Consider the following 15,922-nt stretch of genomic DNA (forward strand, 5'->3'; position numbering starts at 1 on the left):
GTTTGAGAAACTGCAAAAAGCCTAGTATATGACTGGCAGAGGGGTAATTGGGGCCAGGTCACAGGGCCCCTTATAAAAAGACCCTGGCTTTTATTCCAAGTGTGAGAGGAAGACACTGAAGGTTTTCAAGCAGAGAATTACAAGATCTAATCTACTTTTAAAGGGATCACTTGCCTTCTTCCTAATTCCTTCAAGAACAGAAGCAGGAAGAGCTTATTGCCATTATGAGCATACTGCAACAATCCAGAAGAGAGATGATGTTGACTTGGTTCAAGAAGAGTGGTGAATGTGGCAAGAAGGGTCGATTCAGGAGTCAAAAGCATAAATACAGAACACCTGAAGCTATGAATATTGATGAGGGAGTCATGAAATCACTTATGACACGAGTTTTTCAGTTGTAAAATATTAGCGGACAAGGACTTGTCTGGATTTTTTTTATAAGAAAAATTTGTTGTAACACTGAACGGGGAGTCAGAAAGCTTGAGATGACATCTCAATTGACCTTGGATAAATCTCTAACACTGAAAACTGCTTCTATCATCTTAGAAAGTAATAATAAAAATTGCTCTCCTTGGTAAATTCAATTCTACAAATAGCTGATCTTTATTTAGTGGTTACTACATACCAGGCACTATGCCAAGAACTTTACTTGTATTACTGTATTTAGCCCTCCTAATAGCCAATGAGCTGTTATTTTTTTATCAACTCTATTCTAATGATGAAGAAACTGAGGTTTAAAGAAGTTAAGTAACTTATCCAATGTTACCCAACCAGTAAGTGGCAGAGATAGACCCCATGACTCAGAAACCCATACTTTAATCACTAAGCAAACTACCTCCAATTATTGGCTAACTTCTATGTGCAAGGCAATATATTAAGTACAACAGGAAATAGGACAAAAATGTTCTATCATGAAGCTTCTAGTTTCACAGGAGAAACAAATAAAAAATGTTTTAAAATTCCTTTATTATAGTTATATTTTATTTTGCCATTAAACACACACACTAATAAACCTTTTTCTGGGCATGGAAATTCTAGTCAACAATACTAGTCAACTAGTATTTCCTAGTCAACATTTAACACTCACTATGGGGAAATTTACCCTTCTGATCTAAGAGCTTGGATTCATTCCTTCTTTGGTACAGTTTAAAAATCTACATTTTACTCCTCAATCAGATAATCTATGGGTATAGTATGAAACAAAGGACCTGATGAAACCAAAAGCAAGTAGTTAAGAATATTCTTAATGGGGGTGCCTGGGTGGCTCAGTGGGTTACGTGCCCGACTTCGGCTCAGGTCATGATCTCAGGGTCCATGGGTTCGAGCCCTGCGTCGGGCTCTGTGCTGACAGCTCAGAGCCTGGAGCCTGTTTCGGATTCTGTGTCTCCCTCTCTCTCTGACCCTCCCCCGTTCGTGCTGTGTCTCTCTCTGTCTCAAAAATAAATAAACGTTAAAAAAAAAAATTAAAAAAAAAAAAGAATATTCTTAATGAATGTCTAAAGCTGGTAAAAAAAAAAAAAAAAGGTTAACTAAGAGTACACTCAGCAACTGGGGCACCTGGTTGGCTCAGCTGTGCTGACAGCTCAGCGCCTAGAGCCTGCTTCAGATTCTGTGTCTCCCTCTCTCTCTGCTCCTACTCTTCCCCTGCTCATGCTTGGTCTCTCTGTCTCTCTCAAAAATAAACAAAACATTAAAAAAAAAAGTACACTCAATTGAAACAAGAGGTTTTGGAGGACAAAGAGGTGCCAGGAAGAAAAGAGACTACAGACATCTATGCTGGTACTGGCACACTCATTTTATATAATTATTGCCTAAATTCAAATAAACAAATTCAAACAACAAATAATACGTCTTCCACACTTCCAAGCTTTTCTTTTACCCCAGGCCATTCTTTCCCACCACCATCAAATATCCATTCCACCCCAACTTCTTCCTTCTCCCAAGAATTGATCTTTCCTGCTTCATATCTTACCCCATCCAGTCCCCAACCTGTCTTAAAAACACATCTTTCACATTTCCTTTATATATGCCATATAATATTCACCTATATCAGCCTTCCCCAATTCACCAAGTCAATTCCTAACTACTCCTTCAGACTCCATTCCAATGTTACCTCTTTATAAAGCATTCAAGCTGGTTGCTCTTTTAAGATCCCATTTTCAAACAACAGTGTTACTATTACTGTTATTTGCTTACATGTTTTTCTCTAATCAGTAAACTCCTAGAGGAGAAGCATCATGTTTTTAAAAATGCCACACACGTCCAATTCAACTTTTTATCACCAGATCATGGTACATGAAAAGCACTCAATATTTATCTTAACAATACACAGATCCAGAATAGCACTAATTCCAGACTTAGGGAAAAGAAAATGATAGGAAAGAGAGGACTAAGTAAAATAACAAATTGCAAAAGACTTCCTTCTAACTAGCTTGGGAGACTAGCTAGTACAGAACCTAAATTCTCTTCTACATTATGGGCCCCGACGCCCTTAATATTCCTTTCTATTTTCAGAGGGTGACTACTCTGTCCTATTAATAACCTAGGATCGCCTTCTTCAATTTAGATATGACCTCATTTTTCTAAACTCTACAAAATTATACCATTTCTTTCTTTCCTTTCTTATTTATCAAGAATGATTACCTATTTCCTTGTATACATATTCACAAATATCCCAAATATCTATTTATGAACAGATTGATTTATGATTCTTTCCTTCAATACCTAGCAGTGTTTTTATTAAGGCTAGGAATGTGTATTTCTAGATTAAAAAATTAATTAGTACTCAGGAACAAGATACAAATGGCTACAACAGTTCCTAATACACTGGAGATACTCAGTAAATTTGGGAGAAAAAAGAGGAAAAGGTAGAAAACCAAGGAAAAAGGGTTAAAGTGTAATACATCATATAGTATTTACTAATTTATTTATCATTCCAAATGGACTGTTCACTTCTAATTCATAAACTGCCACTTTCACCAATATATCCCCAGTGCCTAGCATAGTACCTAGAAAGTAACAAGCACTCCATATCTATTGATGAGTGAATAAATCAAGGGTCAACAAACTTCTTCTGTAAAGGGACAAAGTAATACTTTGGTAAATATTTTACTTTGGTAAATATTTTGGTAAATATTTACTTTGGTAAATAATGAATATTATACGCTTTGATAAATAATAAATATTTTATGCTTTGCAAGCTATATGCTCTCTAGAGCAACTACTCAATGCAACTCTGCCATGGTAGCATGAAAGCAGCCATAGACAATAGGTAAACAAATGGGCATGGCTGTGTACCAATAAAACTTTGTTTATAAAAACAAGGAGTAGGGGTTTTTTAAATCACAATTTAAAAAACACAAAACTCACCAACCAAAAAGCAAAAAAAGAGGATAACCCCATAGTTTGTTGACCCCTGGAATGAGAATGAATGAAGTCAGATTCACAGATATAAGGATTTACTGAACAAAGGGAGAGAAGAAAGCAGGAAAGAGGGAAGTTAGGAAAAATGAAAGCTATCTCTGCCTTAGCAATAAAAGGAAAAAAAAAAAAAGAGCTGTACTTGGCAAAGAAAAGTTATGAAACATGCATCTTCCTCCAAACAACTAAAATGACATAGTATACTTTTTCAAGTCGAAAGATGTGATCTCTTTCTAAGCGTTCTTCTGCTTGTTTCAAGCCTAGCCTCTGCTCAGGTGTCAATGCAGATTCATCTATCACAGTAGCATTTTCTAAATAGTCCATCTCTGAAGAATTTTCTTTATTAGATTCATCATTCTTCATTTTACCTGGAAAAGGAAGCAACCACTTAGTTACCATCAGAACTGATAAATTAAAAAAAAAAAATTTAATGGAAAACATTCAATTTCTGCACATACAGAAAAAAGATTCTTTCCTTATACATTCCTTAGTTGTACAAGTTGGTATACTTATGTAAGATTCAAGTAAGAGATATACATGGTATCAGAATTCACAAAGAAAAATCTATGTCATGGGTCAAATGCCTATCTTGTTCTTCCAACCTATCAAGAGAGACAAATCTAACTGACACTCACTGCAGAAGGCTAACACACTATAACCATCTTGCAAAATGTCTGAAGTGTGATAAAAAGCTATTTGAAGTCCCAAAGATTAATCACTAAAACCAGTTTAGTGACTTCATCAATATACACTAGCAGCCAAAATAACATACATACTCTAGACCACAAACCCACACCAAGCTCCTCCCTCTTTGCTTTCACTGAACTCATGGATATCTCTACCACATCAATATTTCTTTCTTTGCTTCCCTACCTCATAGCTACATTGCAATCTCTTCAAGGCAAAGACTGGATGCTGTCATCTTTTCATTTTCAGCACGTAGCATTATATACCTAGCATACAGTAGGTTCCACCATCACTCTGATTTTTCTAAATACATAATGAATCATGTTATTCTCTTGCTTAAAATATATAAGGCTTTCAAAGAGTTCAGGATAAAGTTTAAACTCTCTAGCTTATTACATGTCATTCTTGCCTTCATGAAGGCAGTAAACAGAGTAACTACAATAATTCCAAGTTGTAGCAAGTGTTATAAAAGGGGAAATGCAAGTAACTGAGAAGGAGACTTTAGATATGGGAGTCAGGGAAGGCTTCTCTCAGATTTTAAACCAAGACCTTCAGAAAGAGAGCTAAGTTCTCTATATCTCTAACCTTATATTCTGCCTTAAGCATCTTTCGTTTCATTCATACCAAATGTGCTAGAATGGATCATTGCTACTTCAAGTCTCAATGTCCTTTATATATGTTTTTTCTTCCACCATCAAGGCCCTCCTCACTTCAACTAGTAATGTTTACCTGTCCTGCAAAATTCAGCTTGAGCTTAACCTAATTCAGAAGACAGTCTGATATTCTTTATACAGTTGACACTTGAACAATACTGGGGCTTGGGGTGCCAAAATCTGCATGTAACTTTTGACTGCCCAAAACCTTTACTATTAATAGCCTATTTTTGACCAAAAGCCTAATGATTAACAGTTGATAGACACACATTTTGCATGTTATATATATACTATACATATATATATATATATATATACTATATATTTTATTCTTACAGTAAGGTAAGCTAGAAAAAAGAAACTGTTATTAAAAAAATCGTAAGAGAAAATAGATTTACAGTACCATACTATATTTACTAAAAAAAAAAAAAAAAATTAGGGGTGCCTGGCTGGCTCAGTCAGTAGAGCATGTGACTCTTGATCGTGAGATTATAAACTGAGCCCCATGCTGAGTGTAGTGATACTTTTAAAAAAATGAAAATATTAAAAAAAAAATTTTAAGCTTATTTTTATTTATTCTGAGAAAGAAAAGGAGAAAGAGCACAAGAGAGGGAGGAGCAGAGAGAGAGAGAGAGAAAGAGAGAGAAAGAGAGAGAGAGAGAGAGAGAGAAAGAGAGAGAGGGAGAGGGAGAGGGAGAGGGAGAGGGAGAGGGAGAGAATCCCAACCAGGCTCCACGCTATAAGCACAGAGCCCAACTCGGGGCTCCATCCCATGAACGATGAGATCATGACCTGAGCCAAAATCAGGAGTCAGACACTTACCCAACTGAGCCACCCAGGTGCCCCCAAAAATAATAATTTTTTTTAATTAAAAAAAAATCCATATAAGTGGACCTGTGCAATTCAAACCTGTGTTGTTCAATTATACAACTGTATTCTCATAACACTCTCTATTGTTTCACATTTGCATAATAATGTAATTTGTATTCATTTATCTATCTCCTACTTCACATGATAGATTCCTTGATGCTAATGACTAGGTATTATTTAACTTTGTACTTTCAGATTTTAATACCTAGACCAGAGAAGACACATAATAAAAGTGTACTGAACAAATAAATTTGGATGTATCTAAAAACACTACTTAAAGTAAACGTTCATGGACAACAGATCTCTCCATTCTGCCCTCAAAAGCCAACTGCATGCCATCTAGAAGAACCATGACAGTCAATTCTACCTTTTGATAACACGAATTTTCTAAACAAAGAAGAAATGATAGGCCTTTGGAAATGAAGTGTTTCCTACCACAAGGACACAGAAGTCTCTAGAGTCAGGTGGCAAACTCTTAAGATGTTATTAGAGGATTCAAACATAAGAATTATGTTAGGTTGGCTAATTAATTCTTAAATTATTGTCAGGGAAAGACTGATGCACAATAAGTAATTTGCAATTGTATCCTAGTATTTAGAAAAATAATTTAGCTTTTTAGTAACGATTTTATGATGGTAATGTAAAATAAAAGGTAAAATTCTAGTTTTATTTCTACATTTCATGATAAAGAACAGTAGTAAGAATATTCTAACCTTTTTCTCTTTTCTATATGTACAATTTGCCAAGCACTACAAGGCAACATCAGCAAATCTTGTAAAACTGTCATTTCTGCCAATATAAATAATTATAGAAAGTTACATACCTTCTTTAAAATTCAGAAATAAATTATTTATTTTTCTAAAACCAACATGGATATAAAATAACATCTGGCAGAAGTTCCCAAATTTCTTCAATCAAACTCCAGTTCTGTGAGATGTTAATACTATCCCAAAACAACAAGAGTTCAAAACAGGTATTCAAACAAAAACCTCTACATGAATGTTCATAGCAGCACTATTCACAATAGTCAAATGTGGAAATGACCCAAATGTCCAATCACTGATAAACATAAACAAAATGTGGCATATCCGCACAGTGGAATATTATTCAACTGTCTTAGCTCAGGTTGTCATAACAAAATACCATAGACTTAACAGGGATTTATTTTCTCACAGTTCTAGAGGCAGGAAAGCCCAACATCAAGGTGCCAGCAGGTTTGGTGTCTAATTAGAGCTCTCTCCTTGGATTGCAGACAGTTGCTTTCTTGCTGTGTCCTCACAAGGCCATTCCTTGGTTCATGCATACAATGAGACAGATGCCTCTATTCCTCTCCTTATAAGGCTTCAATCCCATTGTATTAGGAACCCACCCTTATGACCTCATTTAATCTTAATTACCTACTAAAAGCTCTTATCTCCAAATGCAATCATACCGGGAGTTGAGACTTTAGCATACAAAATTTAAGGGGACACAATTCAGTCTATAGCATCAGCCTTAAAATGGAAAAGTCCTGGGGGGTGCCTGGGGGGCTCAGTCAGTTAAGCATCCTACTACTCTTGATTTCAGCTCAGGTCACCACCATGATTTCATGGTCATGAGATCGAGTTCCACATCAGGCTCTGCACTGGGTGTGGAGCCTGGTAGAGATTCTCTCTCCCTCTGCCCCTCTCCCCTGCTTTTCCATGCTCGCTCTCTCTCTCTAAAAAAAAAAAAAAAAAAAAAGTACTGATATATATAACACAAATGAACCTTGAAAACACGATGCTTAATGAAGGAGCCAGACATACAAAACAACATACATGATTCCATTTCTATGAAATATCCAGAAAAGGTAAATATATAGAAACAGAAAGCTTCGTATTAGTGATTGTCAGAAGATGACAGGAGGAGGGCAAAAGGATGTGAATCTTAATGAGTAGAGTGTTTCCTTTTGGGGTGATGAAAAAGTTCTGCAATTAGGTAGTGGTGATGGTTGTACAACACTATAAATGTACTTAATGTCACTAAATTATATACTTTTAAATGGTTAAGACAGTAGTTATCATATGACTCAGAACTCTACTTCAACATATATATCAAGGAGAAATGAATACACACACCCACACAGAAATTTTTAAATAAATGTTCAAAAAAAATGTTCATTGCAGGGTTATTTATACTAGGCAAAAGATGGAAACAATTCAATTATCTATCAGCTGATAAAAGGATAAGTAAAACATGGTATAGCCATAAGATGGAATATTATTCAGCAATAAAAAGGAGTAAGGTACTAGTACATGCTACAACATGTATGAATCTTGAAAACATTCTGCTAAGTGTAAAAAGCCAGACACAAAAGGCCACATGTTGTATGATTCCCTTTATATAAAACAGGGAAATCTATAGAGACAGAAAGTAGATTACTGGCTGGCAATGTCTAGGAGGAGGAAGTAATGAGTAAGTGACTTCTAATGGGTACAGTTTCTTTTGGGGGTGATAAAAATTTTCAGGAATTAGACAGTGGCTATATCTACACAACTCTATCAATATAGTACTAAAAACCCCTAAACTGTATGTTTTTAAATGAGACATTTTGGCATGTGAACTGTATCTCAATAAAACTATTATATAAAAAGGTAAATAAGAAAAATTTTAAATATGACAAATAGTAATAAAGACTATGGAGAAAGGCACCTGGGCATCTGACTCCTGGTTTCAGCTCAGGTTATGATCTCACAGTTCATGAGTTCGAGCCAAGTCAGGCTCTGAGGGGCTGGTGCAGAGCCTGCTTGGGATTCTCTCTCTTCCTCCCTCTCTACCCCTCCCTCACTCACATTCTCTCTTAAAATAAATAAATGAACTTAAAAAAAAAAAAAAAAGACTACTGAGAACAATTAAAAAGAGTAAAGACTGTAAATTCCTCCTTCACTGAAAAGGTGAAAGAGGTAAGGGAGCAAGCCATGTGGACATCTCAGAGAAGAATGTTCCAAGCAAAGGAAAAGCAAATGTGAAGACCATTCTCCATATTTGAGGAAATGCAAGGAAACCATGCAGTTGGAGCAGAGAAGGGGAGAGGGAAAAAATGTAGAAAGAAAGCAGAGAAGTGGAACAGTAGCACAGATCACAGAAGCACAGATCACATAGGGCCTCACAGGTCACTGCAAGGATGCTAACTATTACTCTAACGTATAGGAAACTAGTAAAACATTTTGAAGAGTAGTAACATGATCTGAATAATTTTAAAAGGATTATTCTGGCTGTGTAAAAAGTAAAATGAAGGGTGGTGTAAATGAAAGTAAGGAAATGAGTTGGGTTATCCTGCTCAAAAGCATATCTTACTCAGGAGCTTTTTAAAAATCCAGCATCTTGGAGCCCGTGAGTGGCTCAGTCGGTTAAGCATCCAAATCTTGGTTTTGGCCCAGGTCATTATCTCACAATTTCTTGAGTTCAAGCCCCATGTAAGTCTCTGTGCTGGCAGCATGAAGTCTGCTTGGGATTCTCTCTCTGCCTCTTTCTCCCCACCCTTCTCACTTGCACTGTCTTGTCTGTCTCTCTCAAAATAAATAAACTTGAAAAAAAATTTTTAAATACTAAAAGGGGACCTGGGTGGCTTAGCTGGTTAAGAGTCTGACTTTAGCTCATGCCATGAATTCTCGGTTGGTGAGTTCAAGCCCCACATCAGGCTGTCTGCTGTCAGCACGGAGCCCACTTCAGATCCTCTGCCTCCCTCTCTCTCTAACCCTCCCGTTTGTGCTCTTTCAAAAATAAACATAAAATAATAAAAATTAATATTAAAAAATAATCCTATGGTCGCCTGTATGGGTCAGTCTATTCAACATCTAACTCTTGATTTTGGCTCAGGTCATGATCCCATGGTTGTGGGACTGAGCCCTGTCTCAGGCTTAGCAAGGGCTCAGCGCTGAACATGGAACCTGCTTAATTAAGATTCTCTCTCTCTCCTGTTGTCCCTCTTCCTTGCTTGTGATCTCTCTCAAATAAAAGTAAATAAATAAATCTTTAATTTAGATTTTTCACTAACTCAAGTGGTCAAACCATTGTAAGTGATCTTTAAGCAACTTCAAGCATTCACAGGGGCACCTGGGTGGCTCAGCTGGTTATCAGAGCCTGCTTAGGATCCTCTGTCTCCCTCTCTCTCTGTCCTAGGCCCGCTCACATCCTTGCTCTCTCAAAAATAAATACATTTCAAAGAAAAAAATCATTGGGGCGCCTCAGTGGCTCAGTTGGTTAAGCATCTGGCATCAGCTCAGGTCATAATCTCGTAGTTAGTGAGTCTGAACCCCACACTGGGCTCTCTGCTGTCAGCTCCTGTCTTAGTATAATCTGTCTCCCTCTCTGCTCCTTCCCGCCAGCGCTCTCTCAAAAATAAATAAACATTAAAAAAAAAAAATCATTCATGGGGCTGCTGGGTGGCTTAAATAGTTGAGTGACTTCAGCTCAGGTCATGATCTCGCAGTTAATGTGTTCAAGCCTCTGTGCTGACAGCTGGAGACTGGAGCCTGCTTTGGATTCTGTGTCTCCCTCTCTCTCTGCCTCTCCCCTACTCATGCTCTATCTCTCTCGAAAATAAACAAACATTTAAAAAAATTTTTTTTAATCATTCATTGGGGCACCTGGGCGACTCAGTTGATTAAGCATCTGACTCAGTTATAACTCAGGTCATGATTGCATTAGTTTCATTGGGTTTGAACCCCACAATGGGTTTTGTGCTGATGGTGCAGAGCTTACTTGGGATTCTCTCTCTTCTCCCTTTCCCTTTGCCCCTCCCCAGCTCGTGCTGTCTCTGTCTAAATAATAAACTTAAAAATTTTTAATACAAAAAATAAATTTAAAAAAATCATTCACATGTTATCATGTTCAGATTTGCTTATCTAAACATTATCAGTAGTGTTATTTATTTGATACTATCTTTATTTATTTTTTTTTTTCAACGTTTATTTATTTTTGGGACAGAGAGAGACAGAGCATGAACAGGGGAGGGGTAGAGAGAGAGGGAGACACAGAATCGGAAACAGGCTCCAGGCTCTGAGCCATCAGCCCAGAGCCTGACGTGGGGCTCGAACTCCTGGACCGCGAGATCGTGACCTGGCTGAAGTCGGATGCTTAACCGACCGCGCCACCCAGGCGCCCCTATTTGATACTATCTTTAAATTGACTTGCTTTTTTTGTCCTTCTCCTAAAGCATATCTTTAAAATTATGAAGTTGGTATTTTTCTTATGCATATAAAAATACGTCTATTAAAATAAAAAAAAAAAGTCTGTCAACATACTATCACCAGAAATAAAAAGAAACTATTTCTAAACTCTTTACCGGAGGTTCTCAAAGTGTGAAATAGCTTTCTTTTGTTATTCATATACCAAGAAAAGGTTTTATCCAACTAGCCACAGAAACATGAGGAAAAAAGATTGGTAAGAAAAATCCATTAAGTTAAAGAGAATCAGGATTACTCAAAAGACATAGACAACATTTATAAGCAATTAATTAAAACTAAGATCAAAATCCCAAAAGAAAATGAATTTTATACCAATAGCTCAAGTAAATTCCAAGGGTCCTAACCAATCTGTGCTTCCATTCTTGTTCCTGTCAAAAAATTTGCTGCACTGCAGACAAAAAGATTAAAAATATGTATCTGTATCTGATCATAGCACTACCTTACTTAAAATTCTTTAGTGTCTTCCAAAACACTCATAATAAAGTCCAAACTGCCTATCATGTCCTAAAAGGTCCTTCATTCTCCAATTGTTCTAAGACTTTTCAGCTGCATCATTTGCTACTTTTCCCCTCAATTCTGTTCCAGTCATACTCAATCTCAGTCATACTCTCAGTCTCACAATTATGTCCTACATTTTCTCAATCTAAAATCTAAATCCCTCAATTAAATCATGTACTCTCTCAACTCTTAAGTTTTTGGCACTGAACTAAACCACCACTTTATCTGTATCACCCCCCATCAAACTAGAAGCTTCCTTGAGGTCTGGGGCTGTATTTTTTGGGTTTTTCATTGTAAACATATGCTTGGCATATAAAAGGAACTCAATACATACATGTTTGTTGAATGAATGAGTTACATATTACCAGGACCACTTAAAAAGTGTTTGTGTGTGTACACATGCACATACCTACATACTGGACTATAGGAGCCACTAATTTCTATTTGCACAGGCTTTTTACCCACCTCAATAAATGTAAACGTTCTTTTTTAGCTTAAAAAGCCATATTATTTGGGCACCTGGGTGGCTCAGTTGGTTAAGCATCTTACTCTTGATTTCAGCTCAGGTCATAATCTGACGGTTGTGAGATCAAGCCCTGTGTCAGGCTCTGCACTGAGTGCAGGGCCTGCTTGGGATTCTCTCTCTCTCTCTCTCTCTCTCTCTCTCTCTCTCTCTTTCTGCCCCTCCTCTGCTCACACATGCACACTTGTGCTCTTTCTCTCCCTCTCAAAATAAACAAACATTTTTAAAAAGCCGTATTATTAATGTCCTTCTTGTAATTAAAGTAGTTAAAATCAAACTGGTGATAATCTAAACACTATTAACATAGGAAAAATCTCTCCAAAAATGTGACCCTGGGATAATGTAATTTGTACTTACTCAAATCATCTGATATGTCTTCAATTCCCGAAGCACTATCATCAGAATCACCAGTATTATCTGTACATGCTTGTTGCTTCTGAGATCGTGGTGAGTTTTCCAAAGCAGATTTTTCTCCCTCTACAACATCAATATTCACTTTGTCCAGAGAAGTAAAGGAACTTGGAATTTTTCTTCCAATCTGCTGTAATTCTATCTGTCGCATGTTTTCTTTTAACGGTAAACTGGGTGCCTTCTCTGGTTCTGTTAGCGAACCAGGGACCTTTTCTGATTTCATCTGAGCAATGGGTACTTTTTCTGTTTTCCTCTGTGAACTAAGTGCCTTTTCTGCTGCTATTGCCTGGGAGCTGGATGTCTTTTCTGTTTTCACTGGTGAATTAGATGACTTTGGTGACTTTTCCGCTTTTGCCTGTGAAACAGGTACCTTCTCTGCTTTTACTGGTGAATTAGGTGATTTTTTTGTTTTGCAATGACTTTGATCTCGAAGGACTAATCCCAAATCTTTAGGACTTGCTACGTTGGCAGCATTTACTTTACATGATTTAACTTCTGTCTTTTCTATACAAATATCATTTTGCTTATTTTTTTTACTACTATTCCTATTTGGAGAGCTGGTCCCAATTTCTTTTATGGATTTATCATTTCTAGCTTTCAAAGTTTGATTAGATATAACTTTAACTGCTTTGCTTTCTTCAGAAAGAGCCCAAGCATTCTTCTTTGGTTCATGATTTTCATTTTTAGAGGTCTTAGACTCTTCCATTATTTGAAAACCTGCTTCTTCCCAATTGTGATACTGTAAAATGGCAGATTTCTAGTAGTTGAATTGCTTCAAGTCCAGATTAGGCAAACAAACTATTGGATTGGAAAAAAAAAAAAAAATCTGTTATTTAAAACACAAAAGCCACTTTTTTTAAATTGGTGAGACTTTCAAAATTTGTTCTTAAAACTAAAGAAATAGTAAAAAATTAAAAACTCTGAAAACCATATGAGGAGTTAAAACCCACTTAGTAAATAACAACCAAATGCTCATAAAGAAGGTTGTAATGTAATTATGGCAATGTGACATCAAAACAATTTTAGAAGTAAAATTTGTTTTACATTACTCAATAAGAATTTCAACTAAAAGGGAAATAAAACCTGCAATTGATGTACCACAATTAACATAAAAGGAAATGGAACAAAGAAAACACAAAAATCCTAATCTAGGGGAGCCTGGCTGGCTCAACCAATGGAGCATTTGACTCTTGGGGTCGTGAGTTCAAGTCCCACATGGTGTATACAGATTACTTAAATAAACAAAGCTTTTAAAAAAAGAATCCAAATTTATAGGCAATATAGGGAATCAGTTTATAGAGGCCCAAATTGTAAGATTTTGCCTACATGACTTTCCTACTAAACACTACCTATTTATACTGCTAACCTACTTCAAACTTGATTTTCTAAAGATGGGGAAATAATGTCAACAGACTTTCTCCACCTCTAAAGTATAAAGGAGTTTAAATTAATTTTTCTGAGATTAAAAAATTTAAAAATAGGAACCCAGAATGAAAAAATGATAGTAATATTTTATATGATATAATGGTGGATACATGACATTATACATTATACAAAATCGATAGAATATATACCATTAAAAGTGAACCCTAACATAAACTATGGACTTTGGGTGCTAGTGACACATCAATGTAGGTTCACTGACATAACAAATATACCACCCTGGGATGATGACAGGGAGGCTATTCCTGTATTGGGGAAAGGAGTTTATGAGCCTTCTGTATTTTCTGGTCAATTCTGCTATAAAAATTTAAACCGCTATATAAAAAAGAATGTTTAAAAAAGAAAGATGATAGAATACTAAAATCAGTCAGAACTCATCTTGTTCTAAAATATAATAGAAACAATTATACATTTACCACTGAGCACAAACTACAAACAAATTAAAATGCTGCATTTTGTTAAGTTATTTCTATATTAGAAATACCCTGTATACTGTATTTTACAGAAATAAGAATTTTTTTTTACTGTTCACTTTGCCCTGTATGCCTTAAATTCAGATCTATGCTTCTAAACAGATAACTAATATGAATAAAAATTAAAGTCAGCTAAAACAAAATGTAAGTGGCATCTTTGATTTTACTTAATTTATTAAACTACAAATTTGGGCAAATGAACACCTCTAATCATATAACCATACATCATATAAATGCAAAAAAATTGCCTAAAATAAAAAGTCCAAAACACCAAGTCATATCCTCTCAACTATCTATTTATACCAAAACCTATGTCCAAATTAAAGAAACTAAACTTACCTAGCTATGTCTCCACCACAACATCTTACTCAACGTGCACCTAAGTTTTATAATTCCTATTGTAGTAAAGCAGTATGTATCCTCTGCCTTGATCTCTGTCCAGATTGACATTCTCTTTTATTTAAAAAAACAAAAACAAAAACAAAAACAATTAGATTCTTCTTTCTAAATTATTTTATGGACACCTGGGTGCCTCAGTCATTTAAGCATCCAACTCTTGGTTTTGGTTTGGTTTTTGCGGTTTCATGGGTTTGAGCCCTACACATCAGGCTCTGTGCTGGCAGCATGGAGTTTGCTTGGGATTCTCTCTCTCTCTCCCTGTCCCTCTCCCACTTATACTGTCTCTCAATAAATAAATAAACTAAAAAAATAATTTTATAAAGTAACTTTTTCAAATTATAAAATTTAAGCCAAAAAAAAAACTTTAAGCCAAAACCATCCTAGATTTTCACCATTAATGTCTTCTGTGACTAATATTATTTTCTAGTAAAAAGCTGTAGCACTCTTAGCTATCTATAAAAAAGAATGTTTATATTCCTGGTTTTTGGATATTTGAATTTATTAAATTTATGCATTCTGCTCTCAATATTCTTCATAAGGTGTTTCACATAAATGTCAAAACAGTTATCAAATATGACTATATCTAAATTCTTGTAGAAACTACTGCACATTCTTAATTTTAAAAATAAAAATGGATTCCATTTCTAAAAGATTAATTTTACCTTATCCAGAAACCAAAATATTTTAAATTTTCTAATTCTATTCTATGATGATGACTCTAATAATTTTGTAGATGTCATCTCCCTGACAAAAGCCATAATACAACAAACACTTGATTGAGCCACATTGATCCACAATTCCATTTATAAAACTTTTTAGAGGAGCACCTGGTAGGCTCAGTTGGTTTAGCGTAGGACTCTTGATTTTGACTCAAGTCATGATTTCACTGTTTGAGCCCCATGTTGGGCTCCGTGCTGGTGGCACAGAGCCTGCTTAGGAGGATTCCCTCCCTCTTTCTCTGCCCCTCCCCTGCTTGCACTCTCTCTCTCAAAAATAAACAAACTTAAAAAAAAACTTTTACAGATTTTTTTTTAATGTTTATTCATTGAGAGAGACAGAGCACGAGTGGGGTAGGGGCAGAGAGAGAGGAAGACACAGAATCTGAAGCAGGCTCCAGGCTCTGAGCTGTCAGCACAGAGTCCAACGCAGGATCCAAACCCACGAGCCGTAAGATCATGACCTGAGCCAAATTTGAACATTTAACCAACTGAGCCACCCAGGCCCCAACAAAACTTTCTAGATACACTATTCTTCCACTCAAAAAAAAAACTCTATAAATCGGGGTGCCTGGGTGGCTCAGTCGGTTGAGCGTCTGACTTTGGCTCAGGTCATGAT

The 15,922-nt window shown here is 36.1% G+C and overlaps 1 protein-coding gene across 17 annotated transcripts in view; it reads right to left on the reverse strand.

Moving 5' to 3' along the window:
• TUT4 (terminal uridylyl transferase 4) overlaps positions 1-15,922 on the reverse strand; it is a 138,544-nt gene that overhangs the window by 97,307 nt on the left and 25,315 nt on the right. For 9 of the 17 annotated variants that reach the window (XM_045477380.1, XM_045477383.1, XM_045477391.1 and 6 more), the window contains 2 exons: positions 12,219-13,070; positions 3,625-3,788 (listed from right to left, as the gene is read on the reverse strand). In XM_045477380.1, the coding sequence (XP_045333336.1) occupies positions 3,625-3,788; positions 12,219-12,978 (924 nt within the window). In that variant the 5' untranslated portion in view covers positions 12,979-13,070. Of the gene's footprint in view, positions 1-3,624; positions 3,789-12,218; positions 13,071-14,527; positions 14,642-15,922 lie in introns of all 17 variants that reach the window. The other 8 variants (XM_045477381.1, XM_045477386.1, XM_045477384.1 and 5 more) reach the window with 1 other exon arrangement.

The sequence above is a fragment of the Leopardus geoffroyi genome, chromosome C1, assembly GCF_018350155.1.
Source record: "Leopardus geoffroyi isolate Oge1 chromosome C1, O.geoffroyi_Oge1_pat1.0, whole genome shotgun sequence".
NCBI classification, from domain to species: Eukaryota; Metazoa; Chordata; class Mammalia; order Carnivora; family Felidae; genus Leopardus; species Leopardus geoffroyi.